The 19,921-nt window shown below is 32.2% G+C and overlaps 3 protein-coding genes across 3 annotated transcripts; 2 read left to right on the top strand and 1 right to left on the bottom strand.

The window, feature by feature from the left end:
* Positions 1–105: 105 nt before the first annotated feature.
* On the top strand, positions 106–4,094 carry LOC129306431 (UNC93-like protein 3). Its single transcript, XM_054947046.1, is given in 11 exon segments — positions 106–435; positions 438–541; positions 676–839; positions 1,402–1,465; positions 1,559–1,672; positions 1,785–1,829; positions 2,584–2,840; positions 2,924–3,014; positions 3,284–3,396; positions 3,522–3,645; positions 3,737–4,094. Coding segments are annotated over 11 exon segments (1,359 nt in total). The 5' UTR covers positions 106–335; the 3' UTR covers positions 3,920–4,094.
* Positions 4,095–5,782: 1,688 nt separating this feature from the next.
* LOC129291129 (uncharacterized) lies at positions 5,783–6,530 on the top strand. Its single transcript, XM_054928323.1, has one exon. The coding sequence runs from the start codon at positions 5,900–5,902 to the stop codon at positions 6,260–6,262; it is 363 nt and encodes a 120-aa protein (XP_054784298.1). The 5' UTR covers positions 5,783–5,899; the 3' UTR covers positions 6,263–6,530.
* Positions 6,531–6,805: 275 nt separating this feature from the next.
* LOC129291124 (short-chain dehydrogenase TIC 32 B, chloroplastic-like) lies at positions 6,806–11,344 on the bottom strand. The gene is made up of 8 exons (XM_054928310.1): positions 10,781–11,344; positions 9,683–9,914; positions 9,517–9,596; positions 9,289–9,442; positions 8,285–8,363; positions 7,550–7,634; positions 7,428–7,474; positions 6,806–7,317 (listed from the first exon to the last, which is right to left on the bottom strand). The coding sequence occupies exons 1-8, from the start codon at positions 10,899–10,901 to the stop codon at positions 7,144–7,146; spliced, it is 972 nt and encodes a 323-aa protein (XP_054784285.1). The 5' UTR covers positions 10,902–11,344; the 3' UTR covers positions 6,806–7,143.
* Between the last annotated feature and the right edge of the window lie 8,577 nt (positions 11,345–19,921).

The raw sequence follows: 19,921 nt of genomic DNA, 5'->3' as shown, positions 1-19,921 counted from the left end.
GTACCGTCTCTCTTTGTGTGAGTCACAATTTTCATTTTTTTATTTTATTCCGTTAATTTTTAGTTATTTACCAAAATATTTACTTTTTTTCCTTTTCAATCTGCTCAATCCTACCTAAAAACCGAAGGAGCGCGCCCGAAGAGCTGGAGATTCCGAATCTCCGAGATAATATCAATTTTGTCTGCTTTCTCTCCGGCGGCCATGGATGGAGTTTCATAATCTCATTGTCATTAACTGGATTGGTCAGCTATTTTGACTTTTCTCTGCGTCCTCTACCGTGCAAGGTTCTCGCCGGCAATACGCCCCTCCAAATTATCTCTAGGTTTTAATAGCTAATGGGCGATCATTTGGACCGAGATTTGGGAGCCATGGCATCTGTGATTCCCCGCGACGAAGAGGTGCCCCTGGTTGCTGATGCTGGTAATTCGCCTATACAAACTCCCAGAACCATACGAGGGATATTCATATCTTGAGCGTGGCTTTTCTGTTGATCTTTCTCGCCTATGGGGCTGCTCAGAATCTACAGAGTACTCTGAACACTGTGAGCCTCGGCCGAATTTTTCTTCCGTGATTTACACTTCGATTTTCCTGTCCTGGTTGAATTGAAATATGGTGTTTGCAAATGTGATCCGAACACCTGTGACCCTTTTTGGGGTTTTGAATTTTCCATTACAGGAGCAGGACTTGGGTACAACTTCGCTTGCGATATTATATACGTCTTTCACCTTGTTCAGTCTGATTGCTTCTTTGGTGGTTCGGATACTCGGGTCAAAGAACGCTTTGGTTATTGGGACAACCGGTTATGTTTTGTTCGTAGCTGCGAACTTGAAGCCAAATTGGTAATTACTGGCCATTCCTTTCTTATATTATAATTCGTCTATCATTTCTCTTAACAAGTGCAATTACAATTACGAGTAAACATATGTAAATTAGAGTGCGGGAAGGGGGGGGGGGGGCAACTGGGCAAGGCGAAGTTTGGGATAAACAACGGGAAAGTCCAAGTTTTTAGGGCTCCTCATACAGTTAGTTGAAATTAATAGTTATTTGTGGTAAGTAGATTTGCTAGTTTACGTTTTAATATGCCTCCAGATTAACAATTAAGGATTAACATTAACATTTTGAGTACTGTCTGGTTGGATGAAAGGAAAATTCGCTGGCTATTTGAACTGATTATGCCCATGAAAATTCTCAACATTTCACACATTGATGCCTCTTCTATTAGTTATTTTCGAGATTTTTGGAATTTGATTGCTTTGCATTGCATTATTTGTGGTTGTTTATAGCAGTTGATATTGGCTCTTTTATATCCGAGCATCACTTTTATTGTACTTTATGACTGTATACTGAAAAGATATTAACTAATTCTATGAATTCTTTACCGCTGATACATTCTTGTTTCAGGTATACAATGATTCCAGCCTCTTTGTATCTTGGATTTAGTGCTTCAATTATATGGGTTGGAGAGGTACAAGTAACATTAACCTGTCGAGAATCAAAAGCACCTTGAACTCTTCATGGAGTTTTAAATATCTTTACTAGTTTTAATATGACTTGACAGGGAACATATCTCACTTTAGCTGCACGTAGTCATGCCAAAGCTTACAACTTGCATGAGGGAGCAGTGATTGGTGACTTCAATGGGGAATTCTGGGCAATGTTTGCCCTCCACCAGGTGATCATTAATTCTACTACTAAAGCTTGATATGTTTCTGAGAAAAATAAAAAAAAAATATCTTGTTGATGAATTTCAACTTGGTATAATTTTATTTATTTATTTTTTCCAGTTTGTTGGGAATCTCCTTACATTTACTTTACTAAGAGATGGACAGGTATGTGGTTTCTTGGAGCTTCGGTTGCAAATTTTCTAGTGTTCCTTTTGTTTGTCTTTATTATGATCAGCTCGTGATCCGTTGGTTTTCCAAAACTACTCCTTCCTTCTCAACTATTAGGGCATGTTAAGTTCGAGTTTTGGATGGAAAAGGATAAAGGAAAGCATGAAAATGAGATCTCTTCTTTATGCAATGTCTTTTATGTTCTTATTATTATTAGTTAATAGAACTTGTCCTTGTATTTCTGCTTTTTTTGGGAAAGAAGTGTAATTTGCCATTGGTATCTTTGTTCCCTTTCTATTTCCATACCTAACCAAACATAGCTTTGAAGATGAAGAATTGCTGCTTTTGACTGGTGTGCATAGAAACTAACTACATGATAGGCAGAATACTTGGTCTGAATTTTGCGATGGATACCTTTTTATCTGATAATCTATGCTTTAATTCTTGAAATTGTGTACTTTTAATGGTTGGGCATTCGGGCTTATGGTGTCAAACCTTTGTTGTAGCATAAGTCTACTTCCGATTTTTTTTTCTTCCAATTATCATGTTTATTTTATCTTTGAAGATTGAATTTATACTCCTTGGAAACATGTTAATCTGTATAATATGAGAAATCTATCAAGGAAACGTACATGTGAGTTGGGTTTTTCCTTTCACTGGTTAATAATAACTGCTTTTCTCAAAATCTAACAGGCTTGGATGTAAAAATTTGTACAATCTTGGGATTTAATTTTGTTTTTCATCACTGCAGGAAGGAAGTACCAAAGGCACAACTTTATTATTCGTTGTGTTCCTTTGCATTATGGCCATAGGTGTAGTACTTATGTGCTTATTGAGTAGAAGGACTGGTAATAATAAGGAGGAAGGGAAACTATCAGATGCTGATGTTGATGTCTATTCATCCTTAAAGTCTCTATTTAAATCACTTGCCAATTCGTTTTCTGATGTAAGAATGTTGTTGATCATTCCCCTCATTGCATATTCAGGACTACAACAAGCGTTTGTGTGGTAAGTTCTATTGATTTTCCACTTTTGGCTTCATTCCGCTTCCATTATCTCTTGTTTATAAATGAAATGTGGTCTTATCATAGGGCTGAATTCACCAAGTATGTTGTAACTCCAACGCTTGGCATTTCTGGTGTGGGTAGTGCAATGGCAGTATACGGGGCTTTTGATGGAATAGTAAGTATGGGAATGTTGAACTGTAATACCGTGCCTTTGGTGGTTGGTTGTTTAATAAGGCAACTTGATGTTTATTGCTCTATTTGTGCGCATCATGATCATGCTAACAGTGAGCATCTTTATATCTTACATACTTGGAGCAGGGTTTTATGGGTAGGGAGTTGTGAAACGGAGTCTGTCCCTTTGAATTTATTGGGGTCCCTGCCATGTAAATATGTCATTGTGGATTGATTTGATTTCTTTTACATTTATTTCTTAAATGTGTTCAGTGTTCTCTGGCTGCTGGTCGACTTACCTCTGGTCTTACATCTATTACATCAATAGTTTCCGTTGGAGCTTTTGTTCAGGCAGGTGCGGTTGTCCTGCTTCTGCTAAATTTGAGGTCAGCAGTAAACACTCCTCTGTTCTGAAGTTTGACATGTATATATATTTGTGTGCTTGTTTATGTATCGTTGACGTGTGTATATGATTTTATCTCATCAATTTCACTCAACACCGATAACGCAGCATAAGTAGCGGGTTTCTCAGTACTCTGTATCCACTTTTCTTGGCTGCTTTGTTGGGCATTGGTGATGGAGTGTTTAATACGCAGCTCAGTGCATTGCTTGGAATGCTATTTGAGCATGACACGGTAAACATTTTTAGAACTATTCTGCCATTATATTATTTTTCTCACTTGTAACTAAATAAACGGCCTGCAATCTAATTTTCCCGCTGAGCAGGAAGGAGCATTTGCGCAGCTAAAGATATGGCAAAGTGCTACTATTGCTGTGATGTTCTTTTTGAGCCCTTACGTCTCCTTCCTGGCGATGCTTGTGATTATGCTTGCTTTACTATTCTTCTCATTTGGCTGTTTTCTATTGCTGACTCTCAAAGTTGCGAAGATATCTTCTCCCACACAGTGAATAAAATGTTTGCAACAATTCCTACCATAATTGATCCTTGCATATTCTTGTATCTGCGTGCCTGAAAAATGTATCACAATCTCAAGTGGATTTTCCCTTCGGGTGACATTCCTTGTTGCTGAAAAGCTACATAACGTGACAACTATATTCGCTATAGAATTACACCTTTTTTTTACGTTGCATTAAGAACGAGAAATGAGCCGCATTAACAGCATGCTTTAGGTTTTATTAGATGGATTGATTCTCCTCCGGTGTCTAAGATACCTCGAGGAGAGACTTTTAGTCTTTTTTTACGAAGCATTGTATGGAATTGTGCTTATTATATTATTTTCACGGTGTCCTTATTAAACATTGTTTTATGTTTTTCAAACTTAGTTTGTTGACTTTTCAAAAGATGGTATTTAACAAGGACAAATTTTGAATTTTTTTACTTTTTATATAGAGTTAAATGAGCTTAATGTTTTTTGAAAAGAAAATCCTAAAGGTGACTTTCATGAAGGATTGAGGATGAGAAAAAACTTAAGATGTTAATTTTTAACTTTTTATTTTGGGAAAATTACAAGACTTGCAAATATTACAAATGACTACTTAGGATTATGAAATTATGAAGTTACATTTTAGGAGCATGGATTTTTTTTTTCTAGTTTTAAAAGTAATGCTTTGGCTAAAGTGTTTCCAGCTGAAATGTTAATTTAAAATTTATTAGTGCTAAAATCACTTTAATTTAAAAAAAGTTACCAGAAAAATCACTTTAATTAAATTAAAAATTTTATTGAAAATGTATGAAATCATTTTATTTGAATTGAAAATTTTTTTACTCTATGCTTGCAATTAGTCAATATAAAATTTGTTATTGCTGAAATTATTTTAATTAGGTTGAAAATTTAGTTCAAGGGGATTAAAAAATTAATTTACTTGAGTTGTAAAAATTTTACACCCAGACTTGCAAACTTGGTCATGAGGAACGCTTTAGTTAAATTATTATCTTTAAAATTACAAAAAAAAAAAAAGACCATGGTTTTAAAACTAAAGAGAGAATGACAAAGTGGTCCTAAAAGAATTAATTAATTTAAGTTAGATTTTAAATGTCAAACTTTAAAATTTATAACTGAATCTTTTAATTTCGAAACTGCATTGTGAAGAATTTACAATTTATTTTTTTAAATTTTAATATGGTTGAAAAATAAAAAAATTATTTTTTTGTTAAAATTTAAAATACAAGTTATAAATTCATCACAACGGAATTACAATATTAAAAAATTAAGTTACAAATTCATAAAATTTAACACTTGAGATATAACTTAAATTAATTGATCCTTTTGAGACCTCTTTGTCATTCTTTAAAAACTAAATGTCATAATTTCGTGATCCAAATTGGTCATTTATGATATTCAAATGCCCTTATTTGTATTTTTTTTAAATACTACCTCCATCTCAATTTATAAAATACTTTTGAGAAAGATTTAATATTTTAATATATAAAATACTTTGATAAAAATAAAATTTAATTAATTATACTTTTCTAATACCATATTTGTTGTTATACTATCTCTCTTTAATATTTTTTTTATGAATGAAATATTAAATAAAATTTTTTTAAAATTTAAATTTTTGTTAAAAATATAAAATTATAAAGTATATTTAATAAGTTTGAATAATATGTGTGATTTTACCTGAAATACATAAATATAATTATAAATAGACAAGAGGGAGACAGAGAGGTTGCTGTACCTGCCGACTACCACGAGTGGAAGAATGTAATGCGGAGGAGTGGGTGTCCCGTCTTTAACAAAAACGCACCCACAAAGCATATGCCTCATTCTGCAAACCCCATAGTTTGGTCAACTCAACCATCATTGTTTCCAACACTGCATCCTTACGCATGTCTATCTCCCTCCACCAATAATTCAACATCCCCACCAGTCACTCTCTTTATAAGACATAACCCCAATCCTTCTTTGTTTTGTCTGTTATACCACAATGGCTCTCTGGCTCTCCCCCCTCCTCCGTTTCCGTCTCACAGCCCAGTGGCCTCTCGTCATCTTTGCCACCACTTGGACCATGCTTCTCACTTTCACGGTGGCCGTCGCCTCATTCTCGCCGGAGGCTGCTTTCGTTTTGGCCATTTCCCCCTCTTCCTCCTTCTCCAGCAAGTGCAAGATTGAGTCCTCCATTAGAGTGCCCTTGGATGTTCCGGGAGACATCCTCTGTTTTCCTCCTCACCTCTTTACTAAGTCCAAGATTGATTTCCTTGTCCCGCCCGTGTTTGCCGCCGTCATTGTCGCTGCTTCTGCTTGTCTTGTTCGGGCCCTGGGGCTGTGGCAGCATGATCCAACCCCTTGACTTCTGTATCACTTGACTCTTCCTTCTGAATTACTTTTTAGGTATATCAGATTAAGGTGCTGTACATATTCTTCGTTATAATTACATCGTTTGCCCCCGTTAGTGCAATAAAATACTAGATTGATCTGATTGTCCCTTTCCCAGCTGTAATATGTATCAGATTACTCGTTCAGAATTAGATTAGATAGATTTAAGGCACACGGTTTACTGATATCGATTACCAAGTCCTTTAATAAAACACCCAATGGCAGAAATTTACATTTTTCCCTATTGGGCGATGTTTAGTTAAATACATGAGACGAAGATCCTGTTCTACGATTATATTGATTGCTCCCATCACCTTTACCTCAGTAAGCTAGAGTTGAATTAATGATACATAACGGTCCCTTCTATAAGTAACTTCTAAAAATAAAAACTGGTCTGAATTATAAATTGTCCGTTTATACTATCAAATTATTTTTCTATTTTTATTCTTATAATTAATTTTAATAGTTTTTTCACTTAAACAAAACGTGATAATATGCTATTTAATCAATAAGAATATAATAGAAACATTAGAATGTCTTGAATAAATAAAGTAATCTACCAATTTCATTCTAATACGTGAAGAATGTCATTCAGAACACTAGCTGTCACCCGCCTCGCAGAAGTTGCTATCTCTCCCTCTCTTCTGCTGAAGGGATTGGGGAGGACCACTTGTAGGACTGAATTCGTGGTTCATATTACTTGCAAAGTCAAAAGACAAATATGCATACAAGTGTCTGTAAAAAAACCCGGAGCGCCAGAAATCATGAATGTAAGTATAAACTGCTATCTTATGCATGACAAGTCTGAATAAACTTTTGAGGCAAGAGGCTTTGTGTGACGAAGAACAACGGGACTCAATCTTTGGAAATAGACTCTATCAACTTGTTGCTAAAATCCCATAGTTTCCTCCCTAACAGTTCGTCTGTGGCCAGAACACTTGGTTGAAACTCATTGCAATCCAGAAAGTACTTCCCGCTCACACCTTTCACGCTTGGGTGCAGAGCAACGTAACATGTAGTGGCTGCTCCCTGCAAGATTCGATCAAAAAGTGACAGACATTTTTGTTACAATCCCAATTCTCAAGTTCTTTGTTCATCAATGCCTTCATTTGAATTTTCAAGAGCAATGGGTTCCCTACCTGCGGGACGTTCTTCCATATGTAGAAGGTGAATATCTTCAGAAAATCTGCTTCAATGAAATTGCGTCAGAAGAAAGCAAGTAATAACCAGTGGAAGAAGGTACTTGGGAGACATATCATACTCATAAGGAAGGAAGAGTGTCTCATAAGAGGAGTCATTATAACTCCAGGGTGGACCGAGTTGACCGTAATGTTCACACCCTCCTCCTGGACACATTGTCAGAAACCCCGAGTAAATCAATACCGATAATCAAAATATACTATTAACTATAAAGCAGTTTCCCTTGTGACAATCACCAAAATAAATTATATGTATGCAGTACGTCAGATATTAAAAGAATGAATTAATAATAATTAGATCCCTAATATTTTTTTAAAAAAATTAAGTTATAAATATTGATTCAACTAACTGTGAATTTAGGAGTAATGTAAATAAGTACTCTCAATTTATAATTGTTTAAATTACTATTTATAAAACTTTCCAATTTAGAAACTAAATATTGTTAATTCAATATTTTAGGATTTGAATGTTATTGCCATGAGCATATTCCCATCCAATTTTGTACTTGAACTCAGAAGTTAAACTAGATTGGGCCCCATGTGTTGTACAATGCTCGAGAAATAAATCGTATTGTTTATAGCATTTATAACGGGCCTTGCTTTAAGTTTCTGGAAAATCAAATGTAATTCTGTACGTGGGTTATATGCAATTTAAAAAAAAAAAGAAAAGAAATTGAAAGAGAACCGCATTCTAGTGATTACACAGAAGAAACTGGGTGGTCCTAGTCCTACATGTATTTCTAGCCGTAATTTATTTCTATAGCAACTGTTGATCAGAAGAATTTTCGGAGCATCACCTGCAGGCGACGAGAAAGCTCATTGGCGTGCAGTATGTTGGCCAGCTTGGACTGCCCATATGCTTTTTTGTCAGAGTAACTGAAACATTAACATAGCAAAATACCAAATTACACGTTATGCAAAAAAAAAAAAAGGACAAATTTCACCGTCCTGCATTATTGGATTTGAATTCAACACGAAGCATATTTAATGAGAGACAGTAATCCTTGGATGGAAAAAAAGTTAAAAGAAAAAAATAAAAAAAAAACTGAAAACAAAAATTATCACACCTCTTATTTAGCTGAAAAAAAAATATTATAATAATTATAATGCTCTTATATCAAAATATTTCATGTAATTATATTTGTAAAAATAAATTAAAAAAATTATATTAAAATTAACATAATTAGATTATTAGTTAAAAATGCCTATTTTATTATATTTTAAATTCAAATAATTAAAATTAAATAAATGTATTCTGAACACTTGACTTAATCAATGGCTAAATTATTTAAGTAAATAGTTAAATTAATGTGATTCATAACTATAAAAATTAAAAATTATAAATCAAATTATTTAATTAAAATTAAATTAATGTAATTAAATAATCTCCTAAAAGTCAGAGTGTAAAATAAATAAGAAAGAGAGGGTAAACGATAGAACTTTTAAAAAGAAAAGTTGAAAGAAAAAAACAGTGAATTTCACATTTTATTTTTCCTCTTTTTTTTTTTCTCTCTCATTTTTTCCTTCCCTACCCAAATGGAAAAAATTCTACTTTCCTCTCTGTTTCCTTTCCTTTTCTTTTATATTTTCTTCCCAATCAAACAGGGCATAAAAGTCCATTTCAACCATAGGTTCACAGCTCAGAAAAATTAATGATTTTGACTTGTCTTTAGAGAGTCCGTTCGATTAAGCAGCGATGGTTGGAATGGACTGGGTCCACCTCTTACTGAATTGAAATGCCAACATAACCAACTCATCAATGAAGCCACACAACTAAGGGTTAATGTAAATAAAACAATACCCAATTTGATCATTGATCTTATCAAAGCGAATACCCTCTTCGTAAGTGTAGGTATGGGCAATTGATGACAAATTCACAATCCTGCCCTCAATTCCAGTTGCTTTTGCAGTTCGCTTCATTTTGTCAAGAAGAAGGTTCGTCAATAGGAAATGACCTGAGAAAATAATAAGAATTAGCAAGCCAAGAGATGGTCACTTATGTTATAACACCTATCAAACCTGTCATTACCAAGATGATTAGTTGCAAACTGCATCTCAACCCCATCCTCTGAGAGTTGGAAGGGACAGAACATGACACCTGCATTGTTTCTGAAACAGAAAGGCCAATCTCAATTCTATGCGTTGGTTCAGATTTGTAACTCAAAAAAATTAAGACAGAGGATCAAAGAAAAGACATTAAGATGTTGAGAGGAAGATCAAGAGCGATAAAATTGTCAACAAATGATCTGATAGATTTGATTGAACAGAGGTCAAGCTTGAGAATGTCCACTCGAGCGGACTCATTTTCTTGCAGAATAAGCTGCTTGGTTTCCTTTGCAGCCTCCATGTTCCTCGCACCAATGATGACGTGGGCCTTTCGAAGAGCCAAGACTCTTGCTGTCTCCAACCCTATACCACTTGCTCCTCCTGCATTTTTTTTTTAAAAAATTTTGGGAGCGTTTAGGAGAACAGAAATTGTTTAGATTTTGAGCTCGGGGAAAGAATAAGATCGTCATGTCACGAAAAGTTACAGTAAAGAAATAGTAAATTGTGTTAAACTCTTTATATAAATAGTATTCTTTGAAGATAAGCTTAAGTGATTTGACTAAACACTAAATTCCTCATATCAGTTCTATTTAATTATTTCTTGTTTCTACTTCTTCTCTTTTTCTTTTTAAATCTCTTGTTTTTTTATCATTCGCTTATTCTTTTATTTTTTCTCACTTTGCTTTTTTGTCTCGTAACAACTAACTCTAATATCATATTAAATTTTTTATATTAAATATATTTGGGAGTCATCTTAAATTTTATATATTTTTAATCCATCTTTTAAATATTAGATTTGTACTCCTTTATCCCTTTTATCCCTAATAAGCCTTCTGATAGTTTTTTGTTTTCTTATTTTCCTTTTCTAAAACTCAGCCAAAGATTCTGCAAGGCGTCTGCCGTAGGATGTGATGAAGGCAAAATAAAGGAAGACACGAAATAAAGGCAGATCATGTGAAATTTCAAGGCGAGCGACGCAAAAACAGGAGGGGGGGGGGGGTTCCAAAAGTTTTGCTGGAAGAAAGGATATCAATCAGTTCTAATCCCGTCTAGAAACCAAGTTTTGAGGATTTAATTTCCAGAAAAACCAAAAAAGGTCTTGCGGGTAACTAGTGCTTTTAGAGTAATACGAGGGGGGGGGGGGGAAGTCTAGTAGCTAATCGTATTATAGGTCACCGGTTGTGCGGTGAATCATAACAAAATGCCGAGTCTGAGTCTGACAACAGGTGTGGAGAAGAAATTGTTACCTGTAACAATGGCAGTGAGGTTGGTGGCGTCAATTCCTTCAGTGACCTGCTCTGCAGTGGAAGCAGATCCAAACCCACTGGGACCAGGCATCCCCGTGACCAAGGAGAAGATACCCACCATTATTGATTTATTTAATCCTAAGCAAACAAAATGAGAATGATCCGCACACGCTATTTATAAGAAAGCCTCAGAGCTTTTCCCTGTCGCGACACAGAAAACAGCAGCTCAGAGCTGTTTCGCTTCCTGAATTAGAGGCTTATCATACCCAGAGAGCACCGTTCAACAAGACAGGAGCACATAAAAATGCAAATGAGGTTGAGCGAAATAGGAAGAGTCGAAGAAACAGGAAGGGGTAAGGGGGAGCGAAGGTGAGGGAAGAGAAGAAGAAGGTCTTTGTAATTGTATATAGAAGAGAACAGGAGGCGAGGAGAGAAGGGGATGGGGCCTACGGAATTGAATTGAAGTGGACATGAGAGAGAGAGAGAGAGAGCGAGAGTGAGGGGAAAAGCGTGAGAAACCAGAAAGAAGGGGGAAGTTGGAGAAGATGTAGGTAGCAATAGTGGTGAGCATTTTAGCATCAGAAAATGGGGTCATTAAATCGGAGCCGGTGGACTTCTTTATTATTCTCAGCGACCATGTTGGGGTCTCTCGGCGACAGTGGGGCACGGAACCCACGTCACTTATCGTTATCTTCTTTCTTTTTTTTCTTTGTTTTTTTTTTGGCTAATATCTCTATCTTCTTTCATGTTCCATCCCCCATCCCCAGTCACATATTGACATGCCTCTTTCGTTCATTCACACTTTCCTCACATATCATTATACTATTTTTTTACTTCATCATGCCATTTTTTCAACACATATGTGGCGCGCGTGGATGGTCATAGACCCTCTCCACACCATACATGTATGATGATTTGATAAATTGTCCTGGTCCCTTCAAGGGCATCTAATAAAATCAAAACAACATAGTGAAAATCAGCATGAAAATTGAGAAATAGGTGCGTGTTTGGCAATTTATTTCGAGAACAATTATCTATTCTTTAAAATAAAAAAATAAAAAAATTTATTTAATAACGTGTTTTAAAAAAGTATTTTAAAAAATAAAAAAAATTAAAATATTGTGCTAGAGAATAGAGAAGTAAAAATAACTTTTAAATTTTATGAAATTATTGTTCTGGAGAATAAGAAAGAATGAAAAAAGACATATTTTTATTATTTTTTATTCTCAAAATATGTTTTTACAAAACACTAGTTTTTAAAATAATAAAATAAAAATAATTTTAAATAGCCCCAAGGACTTATTTAGTAATATATTTTGAAAATAGTTTTCTATTTTTTTAAAAAAATCTATTTGATAATGTGTTTTTAAATAGTATTTTAAAGATAATTGTATAAAAAAGGTGTTTTAAAGATATAAAATTAAATATTATTTTAAAAATAAAAAAATATTTTAAATAATAATAAAACTCATTAAATATACTTTACAACTTTAATATTTAAAATAAAAATATAAATTTATAAAAATACTTTTTATTTAAAGCTCCATTGGTGAAACTATGAAAGAGTATTTAAGAGAGAGAATACATGTGAAGAATAGCATTAAAATAATATCATTAATGATCCTTTTTTTATTAAAATATTATATATTTTGAAATATCAAATCTCTTATAAAATGATTCATAAATTGGAATGAAGATAGTAATTCATAAATGAAAAAACAAAATCTATCTTTATTCTTAATCTTTACAAAAACAATGCAAATTGTTTTCAATTTAATTTTTGTCAATATTAAATGGACGAATTCTCAATATTCAACGTGTAAATCACTTTGACCAAAATAAAAAATAAAGTGCTCACTTGGCCGGGGGGAAAAAAAGTACTCGAAGTTGATGTTGTAAGATCACCAACAATCTGGGCCTATCATTACCTGTGGAAGTTTTCCTATATTTATTTAAAATTAAAGGGAGTAATTTGGTTATGACGACAACTACGAAAGTCGATTGCATCTAACGAATGGCGTATGTTTAAAAAGTTTGTACTGATTTTTTAGGAATATGAATTGCTCATTACATTAGTCATTGATATATATTCCTTCCGATTTTATTTATAAAATATTTTTTAAAAGTAATTTTTAATTTAAAATATAACCCACTTTATAATAATAGAATTATTTTTTTTAATTTTACCTCTTTTTAATTAGCGTGAATATATTTAATATAGTTGTGTTATTATTTAAAATTAAGGATAAAAATGAAAGCACGTCTCACTTTTTTATAATATCAAGAAGTTTTTTTTTCTTGATATGCATGAAAAAGTTAAAAGTATTCTATAATAAAAATTGAAAGAAGTATAAGTTAATTAAAAAGCAAATAATACATACATGATATAAGTGACTTTTAATATATTTTATTATAATTAAAAAAAACTTAAAACTCCTATTAAATCTATATGCGTTAGTGACATATACTCTCCATCACACAGATATTTAATAAGGATAAAAAATTATGATAACAATTCAATAATATTATTATATAGAAAGAATTAAAAAATGGCTAAAGTTTACACTTAATCTTTTAATCTTATGTAATATTTTATTTTAGTTTTTTAACTTTATAAAGTTTATTTTTAATTCTTTAACTCTAACATTATTAGTTTTATCCCAACAAATCTTTATATTAAACTTTTAATTATTGACAAAACATTCTTAAATATTACATATTAAGTTTATTTTTTAAAAAAATAATGATTGACACAAAAAATAATTATTAAGACTAATAATGTTAGAATTGAAGAATTGAAAAGATACATTATGAACAAAATTAAAGGATTAAAGTAAAATTTTATATAAAATTAAATGACTGAAAATATATTTTAATTTAAAAAAATCACACACCCTCTCTTGGAAATAAGATAGGAGGGAGTATTCTTTATTAATAATAAAAATAATTTATATAACCACACCCACGATGAGTTCCATTCTGAGTTTTTTACGAGTCACGCCACGCACAAGAAGCTGTGACTTTGAACGCTTTGGAGCGGCGAAGGCCCGCACTGTGAGGATTTACTTGAATTTTGGCAAGCGTGCATTGCAGTCAGCACAAACATTTTTGCGGATCTTATCTTAATACATACATACATACATATATATATATATATATATATATATAGAATTGAAACCACAAGCTGAGCTTGGGATACACAAACAATAACAAAACAAACTACAAACAGTAAATTACTAGACTTAAGGCCTTCCAAAAGTAGCCGCTGACATCCCTAAGGCGGTTCAGTGATCACCGTGATATCCCTATTAGAATGATGAGTTATTTTAGCCATGTAATCTGCACATTTCATGCCATTTTTGCTGCAAAACTGAATTTCCAAATCTCAGTTTTAATATATCAATTCCTTGGTTGTTCTAATAACATCCTCAAAAGGATGATTAGCTATATCAACCCTGAATAGAAGATTGATAGCGTCAAGTAAGTCAAAGAAAAGTTGTATTTGTTTAAAACTAGGATATATAGTAGTAAATTTCAAGTATGCCACATCTATACCTTATGATGTGTTGATTATTTTTGAGTTCAATTAATCTCTTGAAGAATTTGAGTGTTATTTAAAAGATTATCTTCTTTTAAATAATTTTTTTCATACACATTTTCAAAGATTGAACTAAAAAATAATATTGATGAAGATCCAACTGCTATCATTTATATCATATCCTTTCGATAGTGTGTGTGTGTGTGTTTTTTTTTTTTTAATAAAGAAGAGGGCTTACATTAAAAAGAAACTGTACGAAGGGGATTGAAATCTCAATCTAATAGAAGATACTAAGCTCCTTAAAAATTCTGGAGCAACTTCAAATAAAGAAGAGCAAGACATTCCTTCCTTTGCTAATTTGTCTGCCACTTGATTTTGATTCCTCAACACATGCTGTATTTTAATTTCCCATTTCCATTGCAGCATATTATGAATTTCCAAAAGAACTATGCTGCCCATGTTGCTGTATTCTTTTCCCCTATTAATCTGCTGAAGGAGGTTTTCACAATCAGATTCAAGAAGAACCTTCCTAAAGCCAATATCCCAGACCAGTCGAAGGCATTTCAGTATTGCCCATTCCTCAGCTTCATAATTAAGCATTACATATAATCATAGATTATGACAGAATCCCTTTTAAATAAGCAACACATTGTAAAGATCGGAAGAAAACATAAAGAGAGACTCTCCAAATAGAAGCCCAACGTGATACAAAGAAAAGAAAAAGAAGGGCGCCCAGCGACCAGAGTACACAGAAGGAACGCAGAGAAACTGAACCCGGTCAAGGCTTTACATCTAGCGTTTTAAATTTTTGTATCACACGTTCACACTGACCATTAAATTTTTAGGTTTACAAAAATCATTATTTATAGTATATTTGTGTAACAGTAAAAACATGGATATGAAACTGGCCCATGAATCTTACGTATGGTCATACTTTTTATACTTTAATTGCATGAATATATGAATGTGCAGACTTTAATTTCTCATCATATTAGCTTCTCATTAAAAATTGAAAGCATGACTCATAAAAACTGAGTTAAAATCATTACATTTAGAGCATACAAATAGTGGAAATCTCCTGACCAAGCGGTGCTCAGTAAATCTGATGGTAGGGTTAAAAGCCGTCACGTCCACATCATAGATAGGCTAGTCGAAGAAGATGAAATTAACGAAATGAAAAGTTTAAAATGCTGTTATTTTTTGTCGGTATTATTAACTATATTCAGCTAAGCATTGAACAAAGATACAGAAATGGCTTAACCTTAAATATAGAAGCTGTCGTCTTCAGTTTAATTTCGCTGTCTTTCTCCCTCGCCCCATCCTTTTCCCACTTGCAGCTCCCATACAGTAAATATAAACATCATAACCATTAACCATCGCCTTCGTTTTCAATTGTTCACGTCAGAACCACTTGTAAATTAAAGTCAATGACTAGAAATACAAGCGCTTCTAATAATTCCTGTGCTCTTTCCAAAAGGAACCGCCAAAATTACGGAGCTATCTTGATTTAGATATTAGCGTATGTTATTATATATATTAGATATAATTTGCTTAATTGATCCAGGGTTTCGTCTTTCCCTAGTTTTCTACGTTTTTTAGGTTAACCTTAGCTCATACTTTAGCCTGTTCCATTGTAATTATTTCATTCATTCCAAATTGCTGATAATGCACAATTCGTTGTCAAATTAGAACTCAAAAACCATGGCCTAAGAAGCAAGAGACTATGAGCATGAGCCAGGGAAAAGTGAAAAGGACAGGTTTGATAGGTCTCTTAAGATAAAAATTTGAAAAATTAATCATTTAGTTTTTTTAGTGTTGACCCAATTGTAACTCAATTCTTGAAATTTTGATTCAATTATAAATCAGTCCTTAAACTTTATTTCTTATAATTTAGTCATTAAAGTTTTAACTTCTTAGATGTTGGTCCCTATATTTAAAAAATAAAGTTATAAAGATTAAAAATATTTTAAAATTTATTACTAATATTTTAAATTACTAAACCCTTTTAATATTTATAAATATTAAAATTTTAAAATATTTCTAATTTTTATAATTTTATTTTTTAAAATGAAAGGATCAATATTTAAAAAGTTGAAATTTCAGGGATTAAATTGTAAGAGGCAAAATTTAAGGATTAATTTACAACCAAGTTAAATTTTCAAAGGCTGAATTAAAATTTAAAAACTGAGCTACAATTAAGTTAAAATTGTAGAGATTAAATGATTAATTTTTTTAAAAAATTCAGACAAGTGATATTTTCTCGTTTTGAAAGCTCAGTGATAGAGCTTGAAAAATGACTTTCGATGCTCGTTACTTGGTGATGAGCATTGTTATATATTTTTATGTTTTTAATATTTCATCTCAACAAATATAAAATGCAAATAAAAATGTTTTTTTTATCAAATTCTAACTATCATTGTAAGAGCGAATTGGGTTATCCAAACAACTAAAATTGTTGTGAGTGAGGCTTTCGTTATTTGAGAAAGTGGTTGTGGATTGGAATTTTAGCTTTTTATGTGCATACTAATTTAGTTGGCAGAAATTTATCCACAGTTCTTAATATCTCAAGGAAAATATTCTGTCGGCAAAGCTCATTCCTTGTACTTATTAAAAGAAAAAAAATTGGGTTACTCGGAGAATTGGCTTGCCCTGCCAAACGTGCGTAATAGAGATTCATATTTCTCCTGCTACTCTCCCATAGAGCCAGTGATAAGCTCGAAAAAATTTAGGGGCCATGCGTGATAATATGATAAAAAATTTTGGCAAAATCCGTGGTGGATTAGGCTGGGCCTATTTACTGGAATAACACTTTATTTTTAAAAAAAATATAAAAAGTATATTTTATATTTTTTATAATAATGAACAATTAATTTTAAAATAAAAATTAATTTTTTAAAAAAGTGATAATTCAAATATTCAGGCCGGCTTAAATAAACTCAAAAACTTAAAGTGTTTTGGGTAGGCTATATGAGGTTTTTCACAAGTTCAAATTTATTCAGGACAACTCATCTAAGCTCATACGGATTAAACCCGTCTATTAAAAAAACAAAGCATTAGGAAATTGGGTGAAAACTCAAAGAATTATAGCCAGCCTCCCTCAAGAGAATTAATTATAAATAAAGATCAATGTAAAATAAATTATTATTAAAATATAAAACATAATTTATTATTTTTAAATGAGAATTGTTATTAATTTTTATTTATTATTAATTTTTTTGAGAGCGGCTGATTATAATTCTCTCAAAAATCAAAGATGATGGCCTTATCAACTCTAGCAGCGAGCCACTGTGAGCTAACAAAATATGAAAAGGAAAGGACCATTAAGTCTTTTTTTGATAAAACCTTAGAAATAAAATTTTATATAAATTAGACTCTGACAACTTGACAGAACTTGGAAAATTATTTTTGATACTCATTGCTTGGTGATGAGATTGCTATTATATAATATATATATATATATATATATATTTTTTAGAAAATGAAAAATCTAAATAAAAATATTTTTTCTAAACTCTACGTTCAGACGGTCATTAAAGATTTTATTGAAAATTTTAATATTAAAATTTTTAAATTTATTTTGCTCAGATTAAATTCAAATATTTAAATTTAAATAAAATTATAAATTTAACTGTAAATTATTTTACGATGAGAATCAAGTATTTTATATTATGCATTGATGTAAAATAAATTATTAATTTTTTGAAAGTTAGCATTGGGTATCTTGCCAGCTATTCCCTGTTAATGAAGGTCAGAGTCAAAAATGTTTTGACCAAAGAATAGTAGAATACCCACTTGGCATGAAGAAACGAATTCACTTGTCCATCTTATCAATGGCTAAATAAAATCATCTCACCTTTCTTCACTAATACCACGGATTCTTATCTATCGGCAATTTTAGTCTCATCTAATTGGCATCCTCATGACAGTGGCACTCTCTTTCCAGCCACCATCCGCGCTCAATCAATCGTCTCAACCTCTAATGACACCACCGTCGCAGCACTCATGTCCGAATTGGGAGCTATTGATGACATGAGGTGCGTGCAGTGTTTGTTCGTTAAATTTTGGAGATTGCTACTGTCCCTGTACATGGTTCTTAGCAATTACACTTGAATAACTAATCTCTAACTGCTCCTAAGTCCAAACATCCTTCACATCACATTAATAACAATAACTGCTCTAGCTGAAGTCGATAAAAAGAAGGGGAAATGATGTTAAGGATTTTAAAAACAAAGTTTATTATATCTAGGGTTTAAATCAATTTAAAATTACTCTGCAGACCTTGGAGCCCCAATTGCCATATTCTTTTCACATCAAAAATATAATTTTGTCCTTAGTTTGATTTGAATTTAAAACCTACACAAATCCTCGAAGCAACAAAATAGATCATGCACGACATAATATTCATTATGCACAAGACGATATTTACACATATTCAACAGAAAGTTTATGCATTTTTAGTATTTCATTAGCCTGGGCTTTAACAAAAATATTAGGCAGACCACGCATAACACAATATCTATTATGTACCAGACTATGTCCATGCATGCTCAACAGAAAGTCCATGCATTTTGAATATTTTACTAGCCTAAGCTCAACAAAATGACTACTTTGGCAGACCATGCACGACACAACATCCACTATACACAAGACGATGTCCACGTATATTCAACAAAAATTCCATACATTTTTAGTATTTCACAAGCCAAGACTCAATAGAAATGATAAATTAGGCAAAGCATGCATGACACAATATTCACTATGTACAAGACAATGTCCATGCATGCTCAATAAAAAGTCTATACATTTTCAATATTAAGAAGAAAAATTATAGAAGATATGTAAAATTTCATGTTGGTATTAGCCTAGGCATTAAAACAAGTACCCACATGATATTTCAAGTCTGATATGTACAAAAAGCTAGTCACTATATCCAAAATATCTAACAATTGCTTCTTTATATGAAAACAAAAAAATCTGTGATTCTCAATTACATAAAAAATATTACTTGAAAATGCTTTTATATACATAATTATAGTTGCCTATGTACATAAAAAATGAACAATGTGACTACTTCTCATACTAGATTAAGATTTTTGCATGTCTTGTCATTGTGTCCAGCCTCTCTATATCTTGAACAATGATAAATCTTCTTTTATTTTAATCTACAATGAACAAATTAATCTAGATAAATGTCCACATATAGAAGCCCAACTTTTATTTTACACAACTCAAAGTTAAACATAAACAACTCAAAGTTTATTTTTGTATAATAGATATTCCAACATCTTTGAAATCAGATTTTCTTTACATTAGGAGATATATTTTTATTCAATTCACATGTCAAAGTCTAATATGAACAAGTCAATCATCATTATTGTACAATAATTAATCCACTCTAAAACTTTCACGGTCAACTAAATGGTTTAGCAACCTTTAGTTTACATCAGTAGGTTAAGCTTAACAAAATACACAAGTAGACAAACAATATATAATAACATCCATTATACACAACACAATATTCATACATTCTCAACTTAAAATTCATGCGATTCTACTTTATCAGTAGGCTATACTTAACAAAATGCTCAAGTTAGGCAAATAAT

The sequence above is a fragment of the Prosopis cineraria genome, unplaced genomic scaffold (genome assembly GCF_029017545.1).
Source record: "Prosopis cineraria cultivar Desert tree isolate PC_DT_omini unplaced genomic scaffold, ASM2901754v1 PC1, whole genome shotgun sequence".
NCBI lineage: Eukaryota > Viridiplantae > Streptophyta > Magnoliopsida > Fabales > Fabaceae > Prosopis > Prosopis cineraria.
This window is presented reverse-complemented; position numbering and strand designations above follow the sequence as displayed.